The sequence below is a fragment of the Diadema setosum genome, chromosome 16 (assembly GCF_964275005.1).
Source record: "Diadema setosum chromosome 16, eeDiaSeto1, whole genome shotgun sequence".
In the NCBI taxonomy this organism is placed as follows: Eukaryota; Metazoa; Echinodermata; class Echinoidea; order Diadematoida; family Diadematidae; genus Diadema; species Diadema setosum.
This window is the reverse complement of record NC_092700.1, coordinates 13,220,630-13,238,885: the sequence shown is the minus strand read 5'-3', so window position 1 is coordinate 13,238,885 and position 18,256 is coordinate 13,220,630. Positions and strand designations below refer to the sequence as shown.

Here is an 18,256-nt window from a genome sequence, read left to right as displayed (position 1 = left end):
TAAATGTACAGGTATATGAAATTATATACACTTTTTTATTTTCATTTTTCCTAATTAACAGGTTATTCATTGTACGCGTTTATTCCACATATCTGTTTTGGCGGTTATGCCAAGTGCAGTTTTACCTCATATATCCACGTGAGGAGTGCAATGCAATGCCGAGGTGTGAAAATTAGCTCCCTGGTCTTTTTGTTACTTCTTGAAGGGAAGTCAATAGACCATTACAGTATTACATGTGGCCATGTAAACACATTGATGCAAATGCATTAAAGCCATTTTTCTTTCAAGTTTGAGATGTTAACTTGTCAGCAGTATATGATATTGCCTGCAATTCCGTAAAATATGAATTGTGTCTCAATCTCAGTAAATCTCATAAAAATTTTAATTAAATTCAATAACAATGGTTGCTTTAATGGACGTACTTTGGAGGTTTTTGCAAAAAATCTACTGAGGTGTACATATGGAACATTGCTTAGTATGTCTAAATGTTGAAAATATGCATGGTCTTGTTTATAGAGAAAGTGGAACTCGAAAAGATGATCAGTTGACCCTCTGTGAAGTTTTGGGAACAGATGCATGTAAATACATGATATTATGTAAAATGAGTTTTGAAGTCTGAGACATTATAACTCCTGAACCAAAAATGGTACCGACCCCTAATTTTCTCCAAATATTAATTATATGACAAACAACATTTTTGAAAAGTTTCAATACAATCCTTTGGTCCTTCTCTGATTTATGCTGAATCAAGCATTTTCATTATTTTCGGTTTTTGAGAAAAAAATGAGTTTTTTCCTTAAAATCTCAATCCAGTTATTACAATAACCCACAAAAATGGTATCAACTTGTAGAGAATTTTCTTTTCTTTCATATGACGTCAAATTTGTTGAAATCTGATGTTTATATCATTCAAATAACAAATTCAGTAAATATGGCGGCCATTTTTGACGCCATCTTGTATTTGGAGGCTTTTGCAACAAATTTTTTGAGGTTGACCAGTGGAATGTTGTTTGTTACAATTAAAGCTTGAAAATAAGCATGGTCTACTTAGTTTGTAGAGAGAGTGCAACTCCGTCGAAAAGTAAGCAATTTTGGGGGTTTGGCCCTCCGGTTATAGTGATGTAGGGCCTACATGAACATCACACAAGGCTAATAGACAGTGGAAGTCTACGTGTGCCAAGATTTCGCTCTGATTGTCACAAGTGCAGCCCAATATCGTATCTTCTTTACTTGAATGGAACAGGCTGGATTATTCAATTAGATCAGCTTCTTCCATATATTCATTTAAGAGATTGTTTAAGCAAAGTTGTTATTTGTAAGTAACACACCAAATTTATTCTGGGCTAGCTAATCATTCCTGTATAATAGCGTTTTAATTGTTATCTCGGCATTCTGGTGAACTCTTGCTGTGGCATTATCAACATACACTGTATTTTTTATGTTACTTTGCAATGTACAGTATGCTGGTATGTATCTATATGTTATCTACTGTATATACGTTTTGCTATTTAATGTACATATGTTCATCAGTATTATTCAGGGCTCCATGGAAGACCACTATTTATTGGTGAATGGGCTACCCTGACGAAAGATAAGAAATAGATAAGTAAATAAATAAATAAATAAATAAATAACTCGATACAGCTAGCTGATGTGAGGTCGCGGTATGACCTAGTTCGACCTTGTTGTATTATCTGCAGTCACCATTGGCGTTATCGTACTTCATCAGACACAGTGCTAAACTAGACTGCAAAAAAAAAAAAAAAAAAAAAAAAAAAAAAACATCGCTCGGCAATCGTACCAGCCGTCAGCATGAATGTTTATTTACCCACAATGCACTAAGTCAACTTTCCAGACATCCGGTCACAACTGCATACAGACGTAGAATCGGATTCTGACCGATTATACGCTTTCTGTAGAAACAACCCGTGTCTGCGTTAGCGCGATATTTGATAATACGTTTACAAATTCTAGGTCTATCGGATTCTCTGTAGAAACACGCCGATTGTCATTGTATTATGACGTAATACTGCACTGTTGCCAGGATGCGCGTTGGGTGCTAGGATGCCTAGCAAACACACTTAAAGGTGCATAGTCCCTGTGGTGTAGAGGGCGCTGTTGATGATACTGCCGATCACCGTTAGCGTTGATACGAAGATTACCGAAGTTGAGCTGTCATCAAGAGTAAAGTGCGTAGGTGTCGCTAAGTAACGTTGCCTTCGTTGTCTTCTCTGCGCATCGCGCAGTCTGTAGTAGTGCATATGTGCTTGTTATTATGCCATCACAAAATAAGTTTGCTAAAGCTGTCATCCCCCTCAGCCGAATCATGAGCCAAACTTTGATCGGACCACTGACTACAGTGAATCGGACTTCTTCGGACTCGGGAAAGTGGGCCACAGCGTAAGCGCTAAAGAGGAGTCGATAGCGTAGGTCTCTATAGGAAACTTGCGCCTTGCGCCCGCGTACGCATTTGACTAAAACACCGGGACCATGCACCTTTAAAGGTGCATAGTCCCGGTAGTGTATAGGGCGCTGTTGCTGATACTGCCGATCGCCGTTAGCATTGATACGAAGATTACCGAAGTTGAGCTGTCATCAAGATTAAAGTGCGTAGGTGTTGCTAAGTAACGTTCTGTCTTCTCTGTGCATTGCGCAGTATGTAGTAATGCCAGGGTGCGTGCATATGTGCTTGTTATTATGACATCACAAAAGAAGTTCGCTAAAGCTGTCATCCCCTCAGCCGAATCATGAGCCGAACTTTGATCGGACCACTGACTACAGTGAATCGGACTTCTTCGGACTCGGGGAAGTGGGCCACAGGGGAAGCACTAAAGAGGAGTCGATAGCGTAGGTCTCTATAGGAAACTTGCGCCGTGCGCCCGCGTACGCATTTGATTAAAACACCGGGACCATGCACCTTTAACTGATAAGACAGGAAAGTGCCCGCTAATCCTGTTGAAAGTTGAAAGTTGAAAGTTTATTTACTCACAACCCAAACTCTGGGTATCGGAGTCCAATGAAAAACATATAGCACATTATAATATCAATAAATAATAATTGCTAATAACTCTGAAAAGTGTACAAAACAACTATAACAAAAAAAAAATAAGAATGAAATGCGATTGATGGAAAGAAAAAAAAATGTATAGAAATATACAATATATACACGATATATGGTAAAAAAACACAAAAACAAAACAAAACAAAACAAAACAAAGAAAGGGAAATATGACGAGAGAGAGAGAGAGAGAGAGAGGAGAGAGAGAGAAGGGATATGGAGGTGAAGAGGGAGAGTGAGAAGGACACAAGACTGTTGAATTAACAAAAGATATACGAGTGACTTTTGGTTCAGGAAAAAAAAAGAAAAATAGAAACAGAAAAAAGAAAAACGCAAAGACGTACGGAAATGAATTCATGCGCTAAGTGAACAAGAATGAAGGAAATATGGAGACGGGAACGAGAAGAAGAAGAAGTAGAGAGATGGAAGAAAAAAGGAGGAGAGAGTGAAAAGACAAATAAGTTATATATCAATTGTAAAGAAGGCACAGCCTGTAAAAAAGGCATGTAGTATTTGCAAAAAGGATAAAAAATACTAATAATCTAAACATGTGTCATTATATAATTACAAAACTTGGTTGAATTCGAAAGGACTGTTTTCTTTTGACAATTTAATAATTGATCCATCTTCATAGTGTTTGGGTATTTCCAGTAATATTTTTTTTTAAGTATTTCTTTCGTTGTTCATTAAAGAGTCTACACTGAAAAAGGTAGTGAAATTCATCGCCAATTTTCTCTTCATTACAATGGGTACAAAATCTTTTGTTTCTTGGAATCTGATTGTATCTTCCAGAAACAAACGGCAGTTTATGATTAGCGCAACGGAATTTACATAAAATTTTTACCTGTGAATCATTAATGTGTCGAAAATACTTTTGAAAATGAAGATCCTGTTAAAAAATTCGATAATTTAAACATTGAGAATTTTTGTCGACATTACCATGCCACTCTTGTTTGTAAATATCATTTAATCTGGTACTAACTAAACTTTTGAAGCCAGCTAAAGTGAGATGTGATGCTTGGCTGTTCCAAATTGCAGTAAGACCTAAGTTGTTAAATATTTCTTTTATCCTAATTACCCATGTCATCGAATTTTCTTGCCTCGCCGATAAAACATATTGAAAATTATACAAAACATGCGCTATCTTTGACATATTACTGTTAACCAGTTTAAACCAAAACATTAACATCCGAAGGGTCACTGTTTTGTGTAATCTATCTTTACCTATTTCTTCGTAAACCATACAATTCGGAGTTCGCTTATGTAATCCAAGAAGTTCCTTACAATATCTACAAAAGAAAGTTTCAATTTGGGCGAGGTCTTCAAAACCCCAAATTTCACTGCCGTAAAGCAAAATAGGCATGATCAAATGTTCAAATAGCTCTAGTTTTACGTCGATTGGAAGGAAGAGAGGTAAAATTTTACTTTTCATGGAATACAACGCGCTTTTGGCTTGGGTTACTTGTTTTTTTATAGCTTTCTTAAAATTATTATTATAATTGAACGTCGTTCCTAAGTAAACATATTCATCGCAGACACAAATTTTGTCATCTCCGAAAAGAAAGGTAAGAGCTGTTCTAACTTTTCCACGGGAAAAAATAACTATCTTGTTAGTCTTAGCAGTATTAACGGTCAGATGCCACAATTGGCAATAATCAAATAAAGCATCAAGAGCTAACTGGAGTTCTTCAACATTTTCAGCCAACACAATCGTATCATCTGCATATAGTAATGTGAATAAATCAACAAACATATTCACTTCTTCGGTAGAACACGTTTCATTGATACCTGACGAAAGAGAATCCAGGCCAGGGTATCTCTGAGACAGAAATGACGAAAAATCGTTTAAATACAACGAAAATAATACTGGTGATAAATTCTCGCCTTGTTTTACACCTATGTTACTCTTTAAAAAATCTGATTTAGAATTGTTATAAAAAACGCAGGATTTTGACTTTCTATAGATATGCTTAACGACCCGGAGTAATTTACCATTAATTCCATGGTCAAACAATTTCAACCACAGTGAAGATCTGTCAACCAAATCGAATGCTTTTTTGTAATCAACAAAAGCTGTATACACCCTTTTCCTTCTCTGTAAATAAAAATCAAGAATAGCATGTAATGAAAATACATGGTCCATAGTTGAATATCCGAATCTAAAACCAGCTTGTTCCTCTCCTTTGTACAAAACAAATGGACAGCGCGCGGCCTACGCACATCACCTGAGACCACTCAGACGCTTGATAAACAACAACAGCAACAACTTCAAAGACAGCGCGTCTCAGGTGATGTGTTGTGCGTCTTTACCTGAGACGCGCTGTCTTTGAAGTTGTTGTTGTTTAGCGTCTTTGAGGGAGTTTTGTTTTTCAGATCATGTTGTTGCCAAATTTTTATCTCCACGAAATAATCCTTATTACTTTAAAATCTCATTCTTCAAAATAATCCCCTTAATCGAAAAAAGCTACGACTATAATTTTTAAATCTTTTTAAGATAATAAAAATACCACTACCTTTGGAAATGAATGATGCTTCTAGGTGTACTGAGTTTGTACTTAGCCAAAGAGGTTTTCCCCAGTGACTGCTAGAGTGCGGACTCTTCATACGCCCTGTATTGTTTTGTGAGTGCACGGGGAGCACTGGATGCCCAATTGACAACGAGACGGTAGGCTCACCCCTCGTACTAACACGCTACCAAACGAGCAACCGAGGAGCAGCCAAATCAAGAAGTGCGTACTCGCGTAAAAGTTCAGAAGTTCGCGTAATACGCGCTGTAGAAATGTTACTTAGTACGCAAAGTCCGCCATTACTAAGTGGGTACAATGGCAGCCCCCATGAAATCACTGACACTATTGTACAGTCCGCCCTCTAGTGGTGGAGAGGAGAAAAATCTCTTTGTACTTAGCTCTCTTTTGTATCGTCATGTAGGGTAGCCATTTTGTGTCCATTTTATCGCGCGCCTTCCTATTTTGTAATCTCAAAGAGATTTTTCTCCTCCTCACCACAAGAGGGCGGACTCTACAATGGTGTCAGTGATTTCATGGGGGCTGCCCACCGAACTAAAAGACGTGGACTGCGTGTCCCAATTCCCAACATACACGAGACCGTGCGGCCAGTTTATCGTGCTGCGTCGCCATTTTGCTAGGGCAATTTTAGTCTGGTTTAGTCTGGTTTCCAGACCCTTTGCCTCCTGGACTTCGCGGCGACAAAGTTGCAGCCCCGCGAGGAAGTCGCAGTCTTTGCGAAGGCAAGGGCGCAAGACAAAATCACCTAAACCTACTCCAGTTTTCGACGTTAAGGGCGTCAATATCCTGTATAGCGAAATAGTACGAGCAGAGGGTCTGGAAGCCAGACTAGGTCAATGTTTGCATAAACGCTTTATGTAGGCTGTGTGGCGGCTATGCGGAGGACTCAAAGAAAAAAGAAAAGAAAAAAATGAGATGAAACCCGGAAGTAGCGCCAGAAAAATTGTTTGCGCCCCTCCCCCCTTTACAGAATTCCTGCATCCGCCCCTGTATCAGTGCTTCCACTTTTCAAAGTCAGTCCTCCTGAAATGAACACTAAAAACTCCTAGAATTTATAGAAATATCCTGAATTATTTTTTTCATACAGGCTACACTAACGCGTTATACTCGTTGGTACGAGTAGCAACACATTGTTCAACAAATGATGACAATAAAGTTTGTGCATGTCGATCTGTACTAGTAGTATTCGCATGTACCAAATTTCAACGTAAATGTTCAAAGTCTGAGGGAGTTACCTGAATCCACATTATATTTGCATGCTTTTAGTGAAAAATGTTGCAACCAAGGCAACGTATTACTGACGAACGATTAAGTTCGCACATCTCCGTACCATAGTGGTCACGTGTGCCAAATTTCAAGCCAAAATGCTCAAAGACTGAGGGAGTTAACTGAATTCACAATATTTTTGTATGATTTTCATTCAAAATATGCTGTTACCATGGCAACGCATTGATCAACAATGACAAAAGAGTATGCAAATACGCAAGTATGCAAATCTACGTACCATAGTGGTCACATACGTGCTAAATTTCAAGCTAAATGCTTAAAAACTGAAGGAGTTAGGTCAATCCACACATTTTTGTATGATTGGTAAAAAAATGCTGTTGCCATGGCAACAGATTTATTCACACACACATCAGAGGTCTTGAACAACTAAGCCTTACATTGATCGCATTTCCCAAATTTAGACTGAATTGCTGCAAAATTGAGTGTAGTTCGATCCACAACATTTTATAACATTTTCATGAAAATCTGCCATTTCCATGGCAACGCTTTGTGCAATATTAATGAAAAAGTGTCTTGCATATCTGTTTGTGATAGCGGTTACACTTGCCAAATTTGGAGTTAATTACTCAAAAAATTAGAAAGTATAGTTCGATCCCCAAGTTTTTACGAAAATTTGCCGTTGCCATGGCAACGCATTATGCTATATTACAAAAAAGGCATCTTGCATATCCATCTTTGATAGTGGTCACACATGCCAAATTTGGGGTCAATTGCTAAAAAAAATGAGAGAGTAGTTGGATCCACAAGATTTTGCAACGGACCGACCGACATGCTTGAGCGTGCCCACTCCGTGAAAAATTGACCGAGCAAAATGGCGGTGGTCACATGAGTCAAACAAGTTTCGGTGGCTGCGTTTTTTCTGGGTGAACACGCATAAGTTTCTTCCTTCCTTTTACATCTAGAGGAAGGTTCCACAAACCATGCGTTCTTTAGAAGACTTTTACAATGTAGGTTTGAATGTGATCGCATATGTTTTTTCTGCGTTTTTGAGACACCTTAGTAATGGGTAAACTTTCTTTCTATTCATTATGATATTACGTTATGAAAAACTGATGGCCGGTAAGGAACCAATTGCTAAAAAAAAATGGTCTGTGTTTTTGAGACACCTTAGTAATGGGTAAATTTTCCTTCTATTTATTATGATATTACGTTATAAAAAACTGATGGCCGGTAAGGAACCAATGTCAACAAAATAAGAGTCATTGTGGGAGCGACGGAACGAGCGTGTTTGAAAATTTTTGCATTTTTGCAGTCCAAACTTGCTAGTTGTTGCTTTGTTATATCCGAGTTTATCTGTTTATTGCTCACTTATTATTCCTTTCAAATTGGTGTAGAAAGAAAACAAGAGCTCGGGGGAGAGGGAGGGGGGGGGGTGTGCTAGACGCCCACCCGAGTATCACAGTCACCACATCTGACGCAATTTCCCTGTAAATTAAAGGGGAATAGTCCCGGTAGTGTAGATGGCGCTGTTGATGATACTGCCGATCATCGTTAGCATTGATACGAAGATTGCCGAAGTTGAGCTGTCATGAAGAGTAAAGTGCGTAGGTGTTGCTAAGTAACGTTGCCTTTGTTGTCTTCTTTGCGCATCGCGCAGTCTGTAGTAATGCCAGAGTGCGTGCATATGTACTTGTTATTGTGACATCACAAAAGAAGTTTGCTAAAGCTGTCATCCCCCTCAGCTGATTCATGAGCCGAACTGTGATCGGACCACTGACTACACTGAATCGGACTTCTTCGGACTCAGGAAAGTGGGCCAAAGCGTAAGCGCCAAAGAGAAGTCGATAGCGTAGGTCTCTATAGGAAACTTGCGCCGCGCGCCCGCGTACGCATTTGACTAAAACACCGGGACCATGCACCTTTAAAGCTACTTCTCCATTTTTCTAGGGCCCCCCCCCCCCCGGGCCACATACCCAATAAATCTGACTCTGGGCCCCTATCTCATTAGAATGATTCCAAACAACTTTTTTTTTTTTTTTTTTTTTTTTTTGGGGGGGGGGGGGGTGAAATCTGCACACTGGTTCTGAAGAAGATAAAAATGGAATTCATCCCCCTCCCCCCCACTTTCACCCATCTTTAGAGGCCCGGTTCCCCAAGGGGATTCCAGTAGGTATTGTCGCGAACAACATATTAAATTGATTAATATAAAGTATCTACATAAATCATATCTTGAGTGTAGTGCTTTTGGGTCTAGAGAAAGATTTAAGGGGGGTGGCTACCCCCGACCCCTGGGGACCACATTAAACACCCAAACAACTTTGGGACTCTATATCCCCTGGAGATGGTTCCCAGTAAGTTTGGTTGAAAGCTGCCAACTGGTTCTGAAGAAGAAGAAAAATGTGTTTTTCCCAATGCCCCCCCCCCCAATCCGGATCTGTACTGTCTTTTGAGCTTTCCCATTGCTCTGTAGAAAGTGAGGTGAAGATGTGACATGCTTGAATTGGTACTGACAAGCAAACTCTTTGAACTGGTCACTTGTAAACAGTGTACCGTTATCTGATACCACAATCTCCGGTATACCATTACGTGCAAAGTGTTGTTTGCATACTTCAATTACTCTTCGGCTAGACATTTTTTTTTTCCATGTTCAAACGTTATCAAATTATTATTATTATTATTATTATTATTGTTATTATTATTATTATTATTATTATTATTATTATCATTATTATTATTATTTATTCGGCTTTCATTCACAAATATCATAATACATATTTCGAAATCAGAACATACACTGGAGTGGTAAGGTTGGGCAGCCCGGGTCTGGAATGAGCCAACTGAATGACTTGGGCCCTCAGGCCATCCTCCCCAACCCACCTGGTGCACCCAAAACAGTCAGTTTACAATATAAAAAATACAAATTTCATTAACAGGCATACATTTCAACAAAAACAAAAACAAAACAACTCTTTCTTTGTAAATGTCAATTTAAGATATGATAAGATAAGATAAGATAAAATAAAATTGTGTTAAACAAAACTCAATTTTCAATGAATTGAAACTCGAATTATCCCATCTTTGTGGTTGAGAGATTTGTGTTGGCCGTGCGAGTGTGCTTTCCCAGCGCTGTTGGAAGACATTACCTTTTAACACGTTCAAGTCTTTTCAGGAACAAATTTATTCATATTTTTTCTGTCGATTATTTCTCCGACATAGCGTACGAAAATTGAAAAATAAAATTACTGACAGTGACACACAGTATAATAACTATCATAAGAATCTAGATAAAAATCATAACCACAATGAAAAGGTAATTCTAACAATATATTCCTTATCATAATCATGAATTGCAAAAAGAAAATGAAAATCATCAAGGAATGGACTTCTTAAAATATAATAAGGTAATGAAGAATAATAGGTACATGCTAAGGAATGAACTCCGTTTCCCCCAGAAAGCGTGTTTCCGCCAATGAGCGTGTTTATCTCTTGACTAACTTTCAGTGATAAAATGGACCTGCGTTTCTACTTTTTTTGACATTACATGTAGCGTGTACAATGTTTAACTTTGTGCTGAGATTTCAAAAACTTTGTTTATAAAGACGGATGTGTCTTAGGTAACGCCAATTTTAAGCATTCTTTTATATAAAAAGAATAATGTTTGTTCACAGATGAATTTAGTTTTAATTTCTAGGACAAAAAAAAAAAATCTCTGTTCAGTATGGGATTGGCCCCCGGGAGACGTCCCCGGGGCAGTTGTCAGGTGGGAGTTGTCCTCTGGGGGAGCTGTCCTCCGGGGGAGTAGTCCTCCGGGGGAGTTGTCGTCGGGGGGAGTGGTCCTCCGGGGGAGCAGTCCTCCGGGGGAGTAGTCCTCCGGGGGAGTTGTCCCCGGGAAAGTTATCCCAGGGGGAGTGGTCCCCCGGGGGAGTGGTCCCCCGGGGGAGACGTCCTCCGGGGGAGTTGTCCTCCGGGGGAGACATCCTCCGGGGGAGACGTCCTCCAGGGGAGTTGTCCTCCGGGGGAGACATCCTCCGGGGGAGTAGTCCTCCGGGGGAGACGTCCTCCGGGGGAGACGTCCTCCAGGGGAGTTGAATTTGATGAAACAGATGAATTTAGTTTTAATTTCTAGGACAAAAAAAAAAATCTCTGTTCAGTATGGGATTGGCCCCCGGGGCAGTAGTCAGGTGGGAGTTTTCCTCCGGGGGAGCTGTCCTCCGGGGGAGTTGTCGTCGGGGGGGAGTGGTCCTCCGGGGGAGCAGTCCTCCACTGGAGTAGTCCTCCGGGGGAGTTGTCCCCGGGGGAGTTATCCCAGGGGGAGTGGTCCCCCGGGGGAGTGGTCCCCCGGGGGAGTGGTCCCCCGGGGGAGTGGTCCCCCGGGGGAGACGTCCTCCGGGGGAGTTGTCCTCCGGGGGAGACATCCTCCGGGGGAGACGTCCTCCAGGGGAGTTGTCCTCCGGGGGAGACATCCTCCGGGGGAGTAGTCCTCCGGGGGAGACGTCCTCCGGGGGAGTGGTCCCCCGGGGGAGTGGTCCCCCGGGGGAGTGGTCCCCCGGGGGAGACGTCCTCCGGGGGAGATGTCCTCTGGGGGAGTTGTCAGGTGGGAGTAGTCCCCGGGGGAGTTGTCCTCCGGGGGAGCAGTCCTAGAACCGGAAAAATCTCTTTTGTGTTATCTCTACTATCTTTGATGCCTAGCATTGATGAGTTTAAGCGCGCATCCTTGGTAACACGGTTGCATTATATTGTTATGGCTTAATTTTTCTTACTGTTCTCTCAGTATCAACACTTGAGAAAGAGCGAGTCGCTCGAAAATTTGTGTGCAGAAATAAACCGTTGGTGAGTTCAGCATGAACTCTGTTCCAGTTTTGTTTTTATCTTATATAAATATTATACATATATACAGCGTGTCCCAGAAAAAACGAAACCGGGTTTCCATGCAACTTCTTACTATCCAAATCATACATTTTCCTTATGAGATATACATCAATGGAAAGATAAACTTTTCTTCTTTCATTTGATGAACAACTTAATGTTCATCGTTCATGCATGACTGAGTTAGAGCAATGAACAGTGGTGCTACCAAATTTTCATTTGCACGCGCAAATTGTGACTTTAAGTGAATTTTTCAGACTTTTAACGTTACGATTTCGAAAAACAAAGTTCATTAGTCAAATATTCATATCTTCTTCTTTCAAATGAGACCTAACGCGTCAAATATGAATAACGTATGCTTGAGAAAAATTTGCATGAAAACATGTTTCATTTCTACCGATTCTACGGATAGTCGAAAAACAAGCATTCGGTTCTCCCGATTTAGCATTAGGGCTCATCTGCACCATTGAATTCACACAAAACAACCACAGTGCTACAATGAATGTCGTTTGGGGGGGGGGGGGTATTTACAGAGAATGCTGTATGAGACGGAAAGCTCTTTGTTGCCATTTATTTAGAATAAGCTATGAGACATAACAAAAATTATTGAAGACTAATATCGTGAGTATGCTCAGGCTGCACGCAGTCCAATGGCTATAGGAAATCAACATTACAACAATGATACACATTGTACCTCAAACTTATTTCACTGTTTTCATTCCTCTCTACATTTCCCTCACGCGTGGTTATAGTCCTTCATCATTGACAGGGTTTTGAAGTTTTTGAAGGGAGAGGTGAAGTAGAAGGAGAGGGTGCATCACTTTATTTATCACTGAACTTGCGCTTCTAGCATTTCAAAGGTGCAAATGCAGGGCAGAAAGTCGTCTTTCTTTCGGGGGTGGGGTCGGAACACCTTTTGCTCTGTAGTTAGCTACATGGTCATGCAAGTTCATGGTCATGTGCTGATTTAAGACCCTATTCACAACCGAACCATCAGTGACAGTCTCTTTTTCCCCCTCCCTTCATGTTTGTGTAAATTCATTAGAGCATGAAGGCCATTGTTATCTGCAAAGTTGGGCACTTCGGGAAAGCTAACTGGCTCCTTATTTACTATCTATCCATCTGTTTAAAATGGAAGCATATTTTCAAGTTCAGTTTTCTCGACCAGGCGTTGATCATTTTTGACGCATGGGATGTCATATAAAGGACAAAGAATGGATATTAAGGCTATGATTTTATATTTTGCAAAAGATTGCTGAAAAAGTCTGAAAAACTCATTCAAAGTCGACATTTGCTCGTGCAAATGAAAATTTAGTAGCACTACTATCTATTGTTCTAACTCAGTCATGCACGAATTTTGAACAATGAGTTGTGCACCAAATGAAAGAAGAGAAGTGTATCTTTCAATCCATGTACAATTTATAAAGCAACTATGTAATTCTGAACCCAAAGAATTGTAATGAAACTCGGTTTCATATTTTCTGGGACACGCTGTATAAATGTATTATATATATATATATATATATATATATATATATACATATTTATACATACTTATTTGCATTGCATATCAAGGTTTACAGAAAGTGAAATGGAAAATCATACCTGGAAGCTCTTTTGGGAAAGCCAATAGGATTACAGCTATTGGCGTCACTAGACAAGCACTTATGAGGAATCCTAGCCACCACGCTCCGATCCAAAGTGGATTGTCAGGGGTTAACGTCACACTGCAGTAAAATGAATGGCAAAACTACATTTGAATTCCATATAGTTTTAAAATCGACAACACTAGTGACCTCTCGTATCTAAAATCTGTTGTTGCGACACAACTTGTCGCACCGACACAAGTTGTCGCCCCCCCCCCTCGAAGTAAGATTTTTTTTTTTTTTTTTTGAGGGGGGTAATATCATTCTTGACATAGTCATTGAAATACCAGCACATATAACTTACATGACTACATCCATGCAAACAAGCCATGTAGAAAGTCACGGTGAGGTTTCCAGGAAGTGTGTATGTGCGCGCGTACATGATAATTGAGTGTCCGTTCGTGTGTGTGTGCGTGTGTGCGTGTGTGTGTTATTGCATATTATGGAAAAATGTGTGTTGAGGTGGTTTATATGCATTACGAGGATTTGTTTGAGTGTTTGTTGGTGCTCGTTTATAAATACGAATGTATTTGTGGTGTGCATATGGCAGTTCGTTTGTGCTAAAATCAACTCTTAACGATTGAGAAATCATTTCCGAGGTGTCGAAATTATTAGCTCATGCATAAAGCATGACAAACTTATTCTGGGACAAAGCAAAGTGAAATGGAAGTTGAAGTTAAGGCTGATGGAAGAAAAGTAATGCAGTGAAAAAAAGTGAACAAAGACAGATAACATTCAGGGAGGGTACCTCCCTCGTATGCCTTTTCTCTCGGTCTCTCTCTCCTACCCCGCCTCACCGCTGAAATTGACACACCCATACTATTTTGAAATCAACGCCGCTGTGAACTCTAAACACGTGCTCATACACGTTGAAGGTATTTTCATTGACACAGTAGACTTTTGCTCCTGCCTGCTGCTGGAGATTTATGTGGTAAGACTTTCTCTTCAGTTTGATTAATATTTAATTAGAATGCTCGTCTAGGGTCCGCACCTACAAATCATACACAAGACATACCATGCAGCCCCCCCCCCCCCACACACATACGCATAACTTACCAGTCATACCCAACTCACCAAAGCATAACACCGGAGCAACCACCACAACCACACAATTCATAGTGCATGGTCGACGACAATTTGTGAAACTACGTTTCATTTTGCCTGCACAAATCGTCGCCATTGCGGTCAAAAATTGGGAACTGCACAACAGTCGTCGTCCCGACTCGGGGCGACAATTTCTGCAGGAGCTGACGGCACAAATTGTCGCCCCTGCATAATTTGTCGCCTGGCGACAAATATGCTGCTCATAATCATAATGTTATGGTGCCTATACTTGTACAGGGCGCAGGTCCACTTTTTTTCGATGCTCATGACGTTTCAAAAGAAATATATTTACCATACATGTTCAAGCATGAAAACACAGAAGAAAATGACAAGCAACAAATAACCACATACCAGATAAAGAATGCAATTGTTCCGAACATTATAGATTGCAGTTATAATCCTCAGTGTGAGGGGAACAGAAATTTTAAGTTTGGATTTAAATATTTTGTAGATGACAGTTGCCTCATCTGAATAGGTAGCTGATTCCACAATATTCTGGTCCTATAACGGAGAAAGCACGATCATCCCATCCATGTTTTCCTCTGGATTTTTGGAGTAACAACACATCTGACGGTGAACGTAGACTTCGTGTCGGACTGTATTTTGGGAATAGAGGTATACGGGGAAAAGGGTATAAACCGAATGATGTACTAATAACAAGACCTTAAATTTTTTTTTCTTTTTTTTAACTACAGGAAGCCGATGTAAGGAACGGATGATAGGTGACAAAATTATGGAATAAAACTTAGTATAGTAAAAGTTAATAACCGGGCGGCAGAATTTTGCAACCGTTGAAGTTTTGTGACATCTTTTTTTGAAGATTACACAATAGCGAATTTGAAAAACCCAACCGAGAAGAAGGCAAAGCATGATTAAGCATATCAGCCATGAGCGTAAATCGGGGGGGGGGGGGGGATGAGGGGATGCACCCCCCCCCCCCGAAATGGAGGAGCGTGGGGGATGGCCTGTACAATCATTTCCCCCCTGAAATTTGAGGAAAAAAAATGGAGGAAGCAGAAATGTGATTGTATTAATGTTGGCATATTGCATGACGTTCGTACGCCCGCATTCAAGTTCAAGTTGATTTATTTCACTTCCAACAAACACATAATTAGAAATACAATGAAACGCTCGTATACACAGACGTCAGGAAATCAGTACCACAATGCGATGAACAGAATTACATTGTAGAAGAGATACAAATAAATTATTAACATAGATACAAACAGCTATTACGTCACTGTGGTAAATGGATAAATATTGCTGGAAATGGAGGGGACTGATAAAAAGTAGAGCTTGTAGAATGCAGTCCCCTCATAGAAAAAAATATAATTACAAAAAACAACAACGAATTTCCCTAAGCGGTAGTAAAGAAAAAGACAAGAAGACAGACAGAGTAATACACACATACATGCACACATACGGACGCACATTAACAAACACAAGGCGGCTCTCTTGTAAGGAAAGATTGATGAGAGGATAGAAAGATACAGTAGTGAAGAAGGTAGTAGGTCAGAGGTGGACAAAAGGGTGGGGGGAGGAGAGGGAAATGGTGGGTCATATTCAGGGCAATGGAGGCACAGAAGCACGGGCTCGCTGATGAACAAAGAGAAGTGAGATTAACGAAGCAACAACAATTTTGAAAATCAAAAGTAAAAAAAAAAGAAGAATGATTATGCTGCATACGAAGTTTTTAAATGATTCTTTAACTTTAAGGAAAATGTATTAAAACTTAAAAGCTTCTTTTATATTATTATCAAGAGAATTCCAGAATTTTGGTCCAGAAAAGGAGAATAAAGATTTTGCAAAAAACCGTCCTAGTCAAAGGCAAATGATATTCATGGGATTGACGGGTTGGATATGCATGAGCAGTTTCATTCTTTAAGAACATGGAATCAAACACAAGGGGGAGCGAATGGTTGGTGAGTTTATACATGAATTGTCCTAATTGTAAACAACAGAGGTCATAAATTTTCAAAATATTATTTTCATGAAAGAAATTATTAGTATGACTTCTCCACGATTCATGACAAATGATACGAAGAGCTTTTTTTCTGTAATAATAATATTCTTTCTGTATAAGTAGAAAAAGTGTTTCCTCATGCGAGTATCCCATAGTTTAAATAAGGTAGTATCAAAGTAGAATATAACATAAAAAGTACATTTTTTGGAAGATAGAATTTGACTTTGTTTATAATACCTATATTCCTTGAAATAACACGACATATAGAATCGATATGCAAACCCCAGGTAAGTTTATTGTCCAGAATCAAACCTAGAAATTTGATGGAAGAGACTTCTTCTATGACCGTGTCTTCCAGGAAAATATTTCTCGGTAAATTTTCCAGCGAATTACTGAACAGCATGCATTTAGTTTTTTGCAGATCTATTGATAATTTGTTCGCTCTTATCCACTGGAGTAACTTCATTAATTCGCTATTTAAAGTATCAATTAATCGATCAGAATCAGAATCAGATAAAAACACATTAGCATCATCCGCAAATAATAAGAAAGAGAGGGTGTTTGAAGAATTTGACATATCATTGACATAGAGAATAAATAAAAGGGGACCTAGTAAGCATCCTTGAGGAACACCACAGTTAACATTTTGCGTAGTCGATGCATGACCGTTGATAAGTATAAATTGTTCTCGATTAGTAAGGTAACTCCTGAACCACCCCAAGGCCTTTCCTCTGATACCACAATGTGATAATTTGTGAAGTAGTATATTGTGGTCTATGGTATCAAAGGCCTTGGAGAGGTCCAGGAAGACTCCAATAGTATGATGAAATATATCTATCGCTTTTGAAACTCTGTCAAAGAAGGTAAGGATTGCATGAGATGTGCAATGCTTTTGTCGAAATCCGAATTGATGATCAGAAATAATTTTATGGGTGTCTAAGAACTTCAAAAGCCTGGTGTAAGCAACCCTTTCTAATATTTTCGAAACAGAGGTTAGCAGGGATATTGGTCTATAATTGGAGACATCTTCCCTTTCCCCTTTTTTATTGACAGGAATTACTTTGGAGACTTTCATAGCCTCAGGGACAACACCATTACTTATAGACAAATTAAATACATATACAAGTGGATCAACGATATAATCGATAATACTTTTTAAAAGGACATTATCAATGCTGTCATATCCAGAACTTGTTTTATTTTTTAAATTCTGAACTATTATCTAATAATTCATTTCTATGCAAAGGCATGAAAAACAATAAACTAGGATTACGGACTTCTAAATAATCTTGAAAATTCAGAAGAGTATGTGGAATATTTTGGGCAAGATTACTTCCTATTTGTGAAAAATACTGATTAAAGATATCAACTATTGAGGAAACATCATCAACAAATAAATCACCATGTTTGATTGATGTAATACGGGGTTTGCCCTCATTTTTGTTGATATCCATATTAATAAATTTCCAAGTATTTTGAATAATTTATCATGTTTAAACAAACTTATCTGATAAGTGAAATATTTCCGTTTCTCATAACGTAATATTTGTGTGAGGACGTTTTTATATGAAGTGTATTTATCATGAGATTGTTGAGTACGTTTAATTTTATCAGCATAATACAAATTATTCTTTCGATTGATTGATCGCAGTGAAGACTTAGATACCCATGGAAGTTTAGGGGATCTTTTATAATTTCTAGATTTCTTTTTAACAACAGGAACATGCTTTTCCACAATCGAAATTAAAGTACTCATAAACAAATCATAAGCCTCATTTATATTTTCGGTATTATATACAAAAGACCAATCCACATTACCGAGGTCATTTTGCAATCTCTCTATATTTCCAGGTGTCACCTTCCGGAA

General features: G+C 39.2%; 1 protein-coding gene across 1 annotated transcript in view; it reads right to left on the bottom strand.

Moving 5' to 3' along the window:
* Positions 1-18,256, bottom strand: part of LOC140239543 (solute carrier organic anion transporter family member 4A1-like) — a 180,901-nt gene that overhangs the window by 79,800 nt on the left and 82,845 nt on the right. Inside the window, exon 6 of the mRNA XM_072319377.1 lies at positions 13,282-13,403. Coding sequence (XP_072175478.1) covers positions 13,282-13,403 — 122 coding nt within the window. The remainder of the gene's footprint in view (positions 1-13,281; positions 13,404-18,256) is intronic.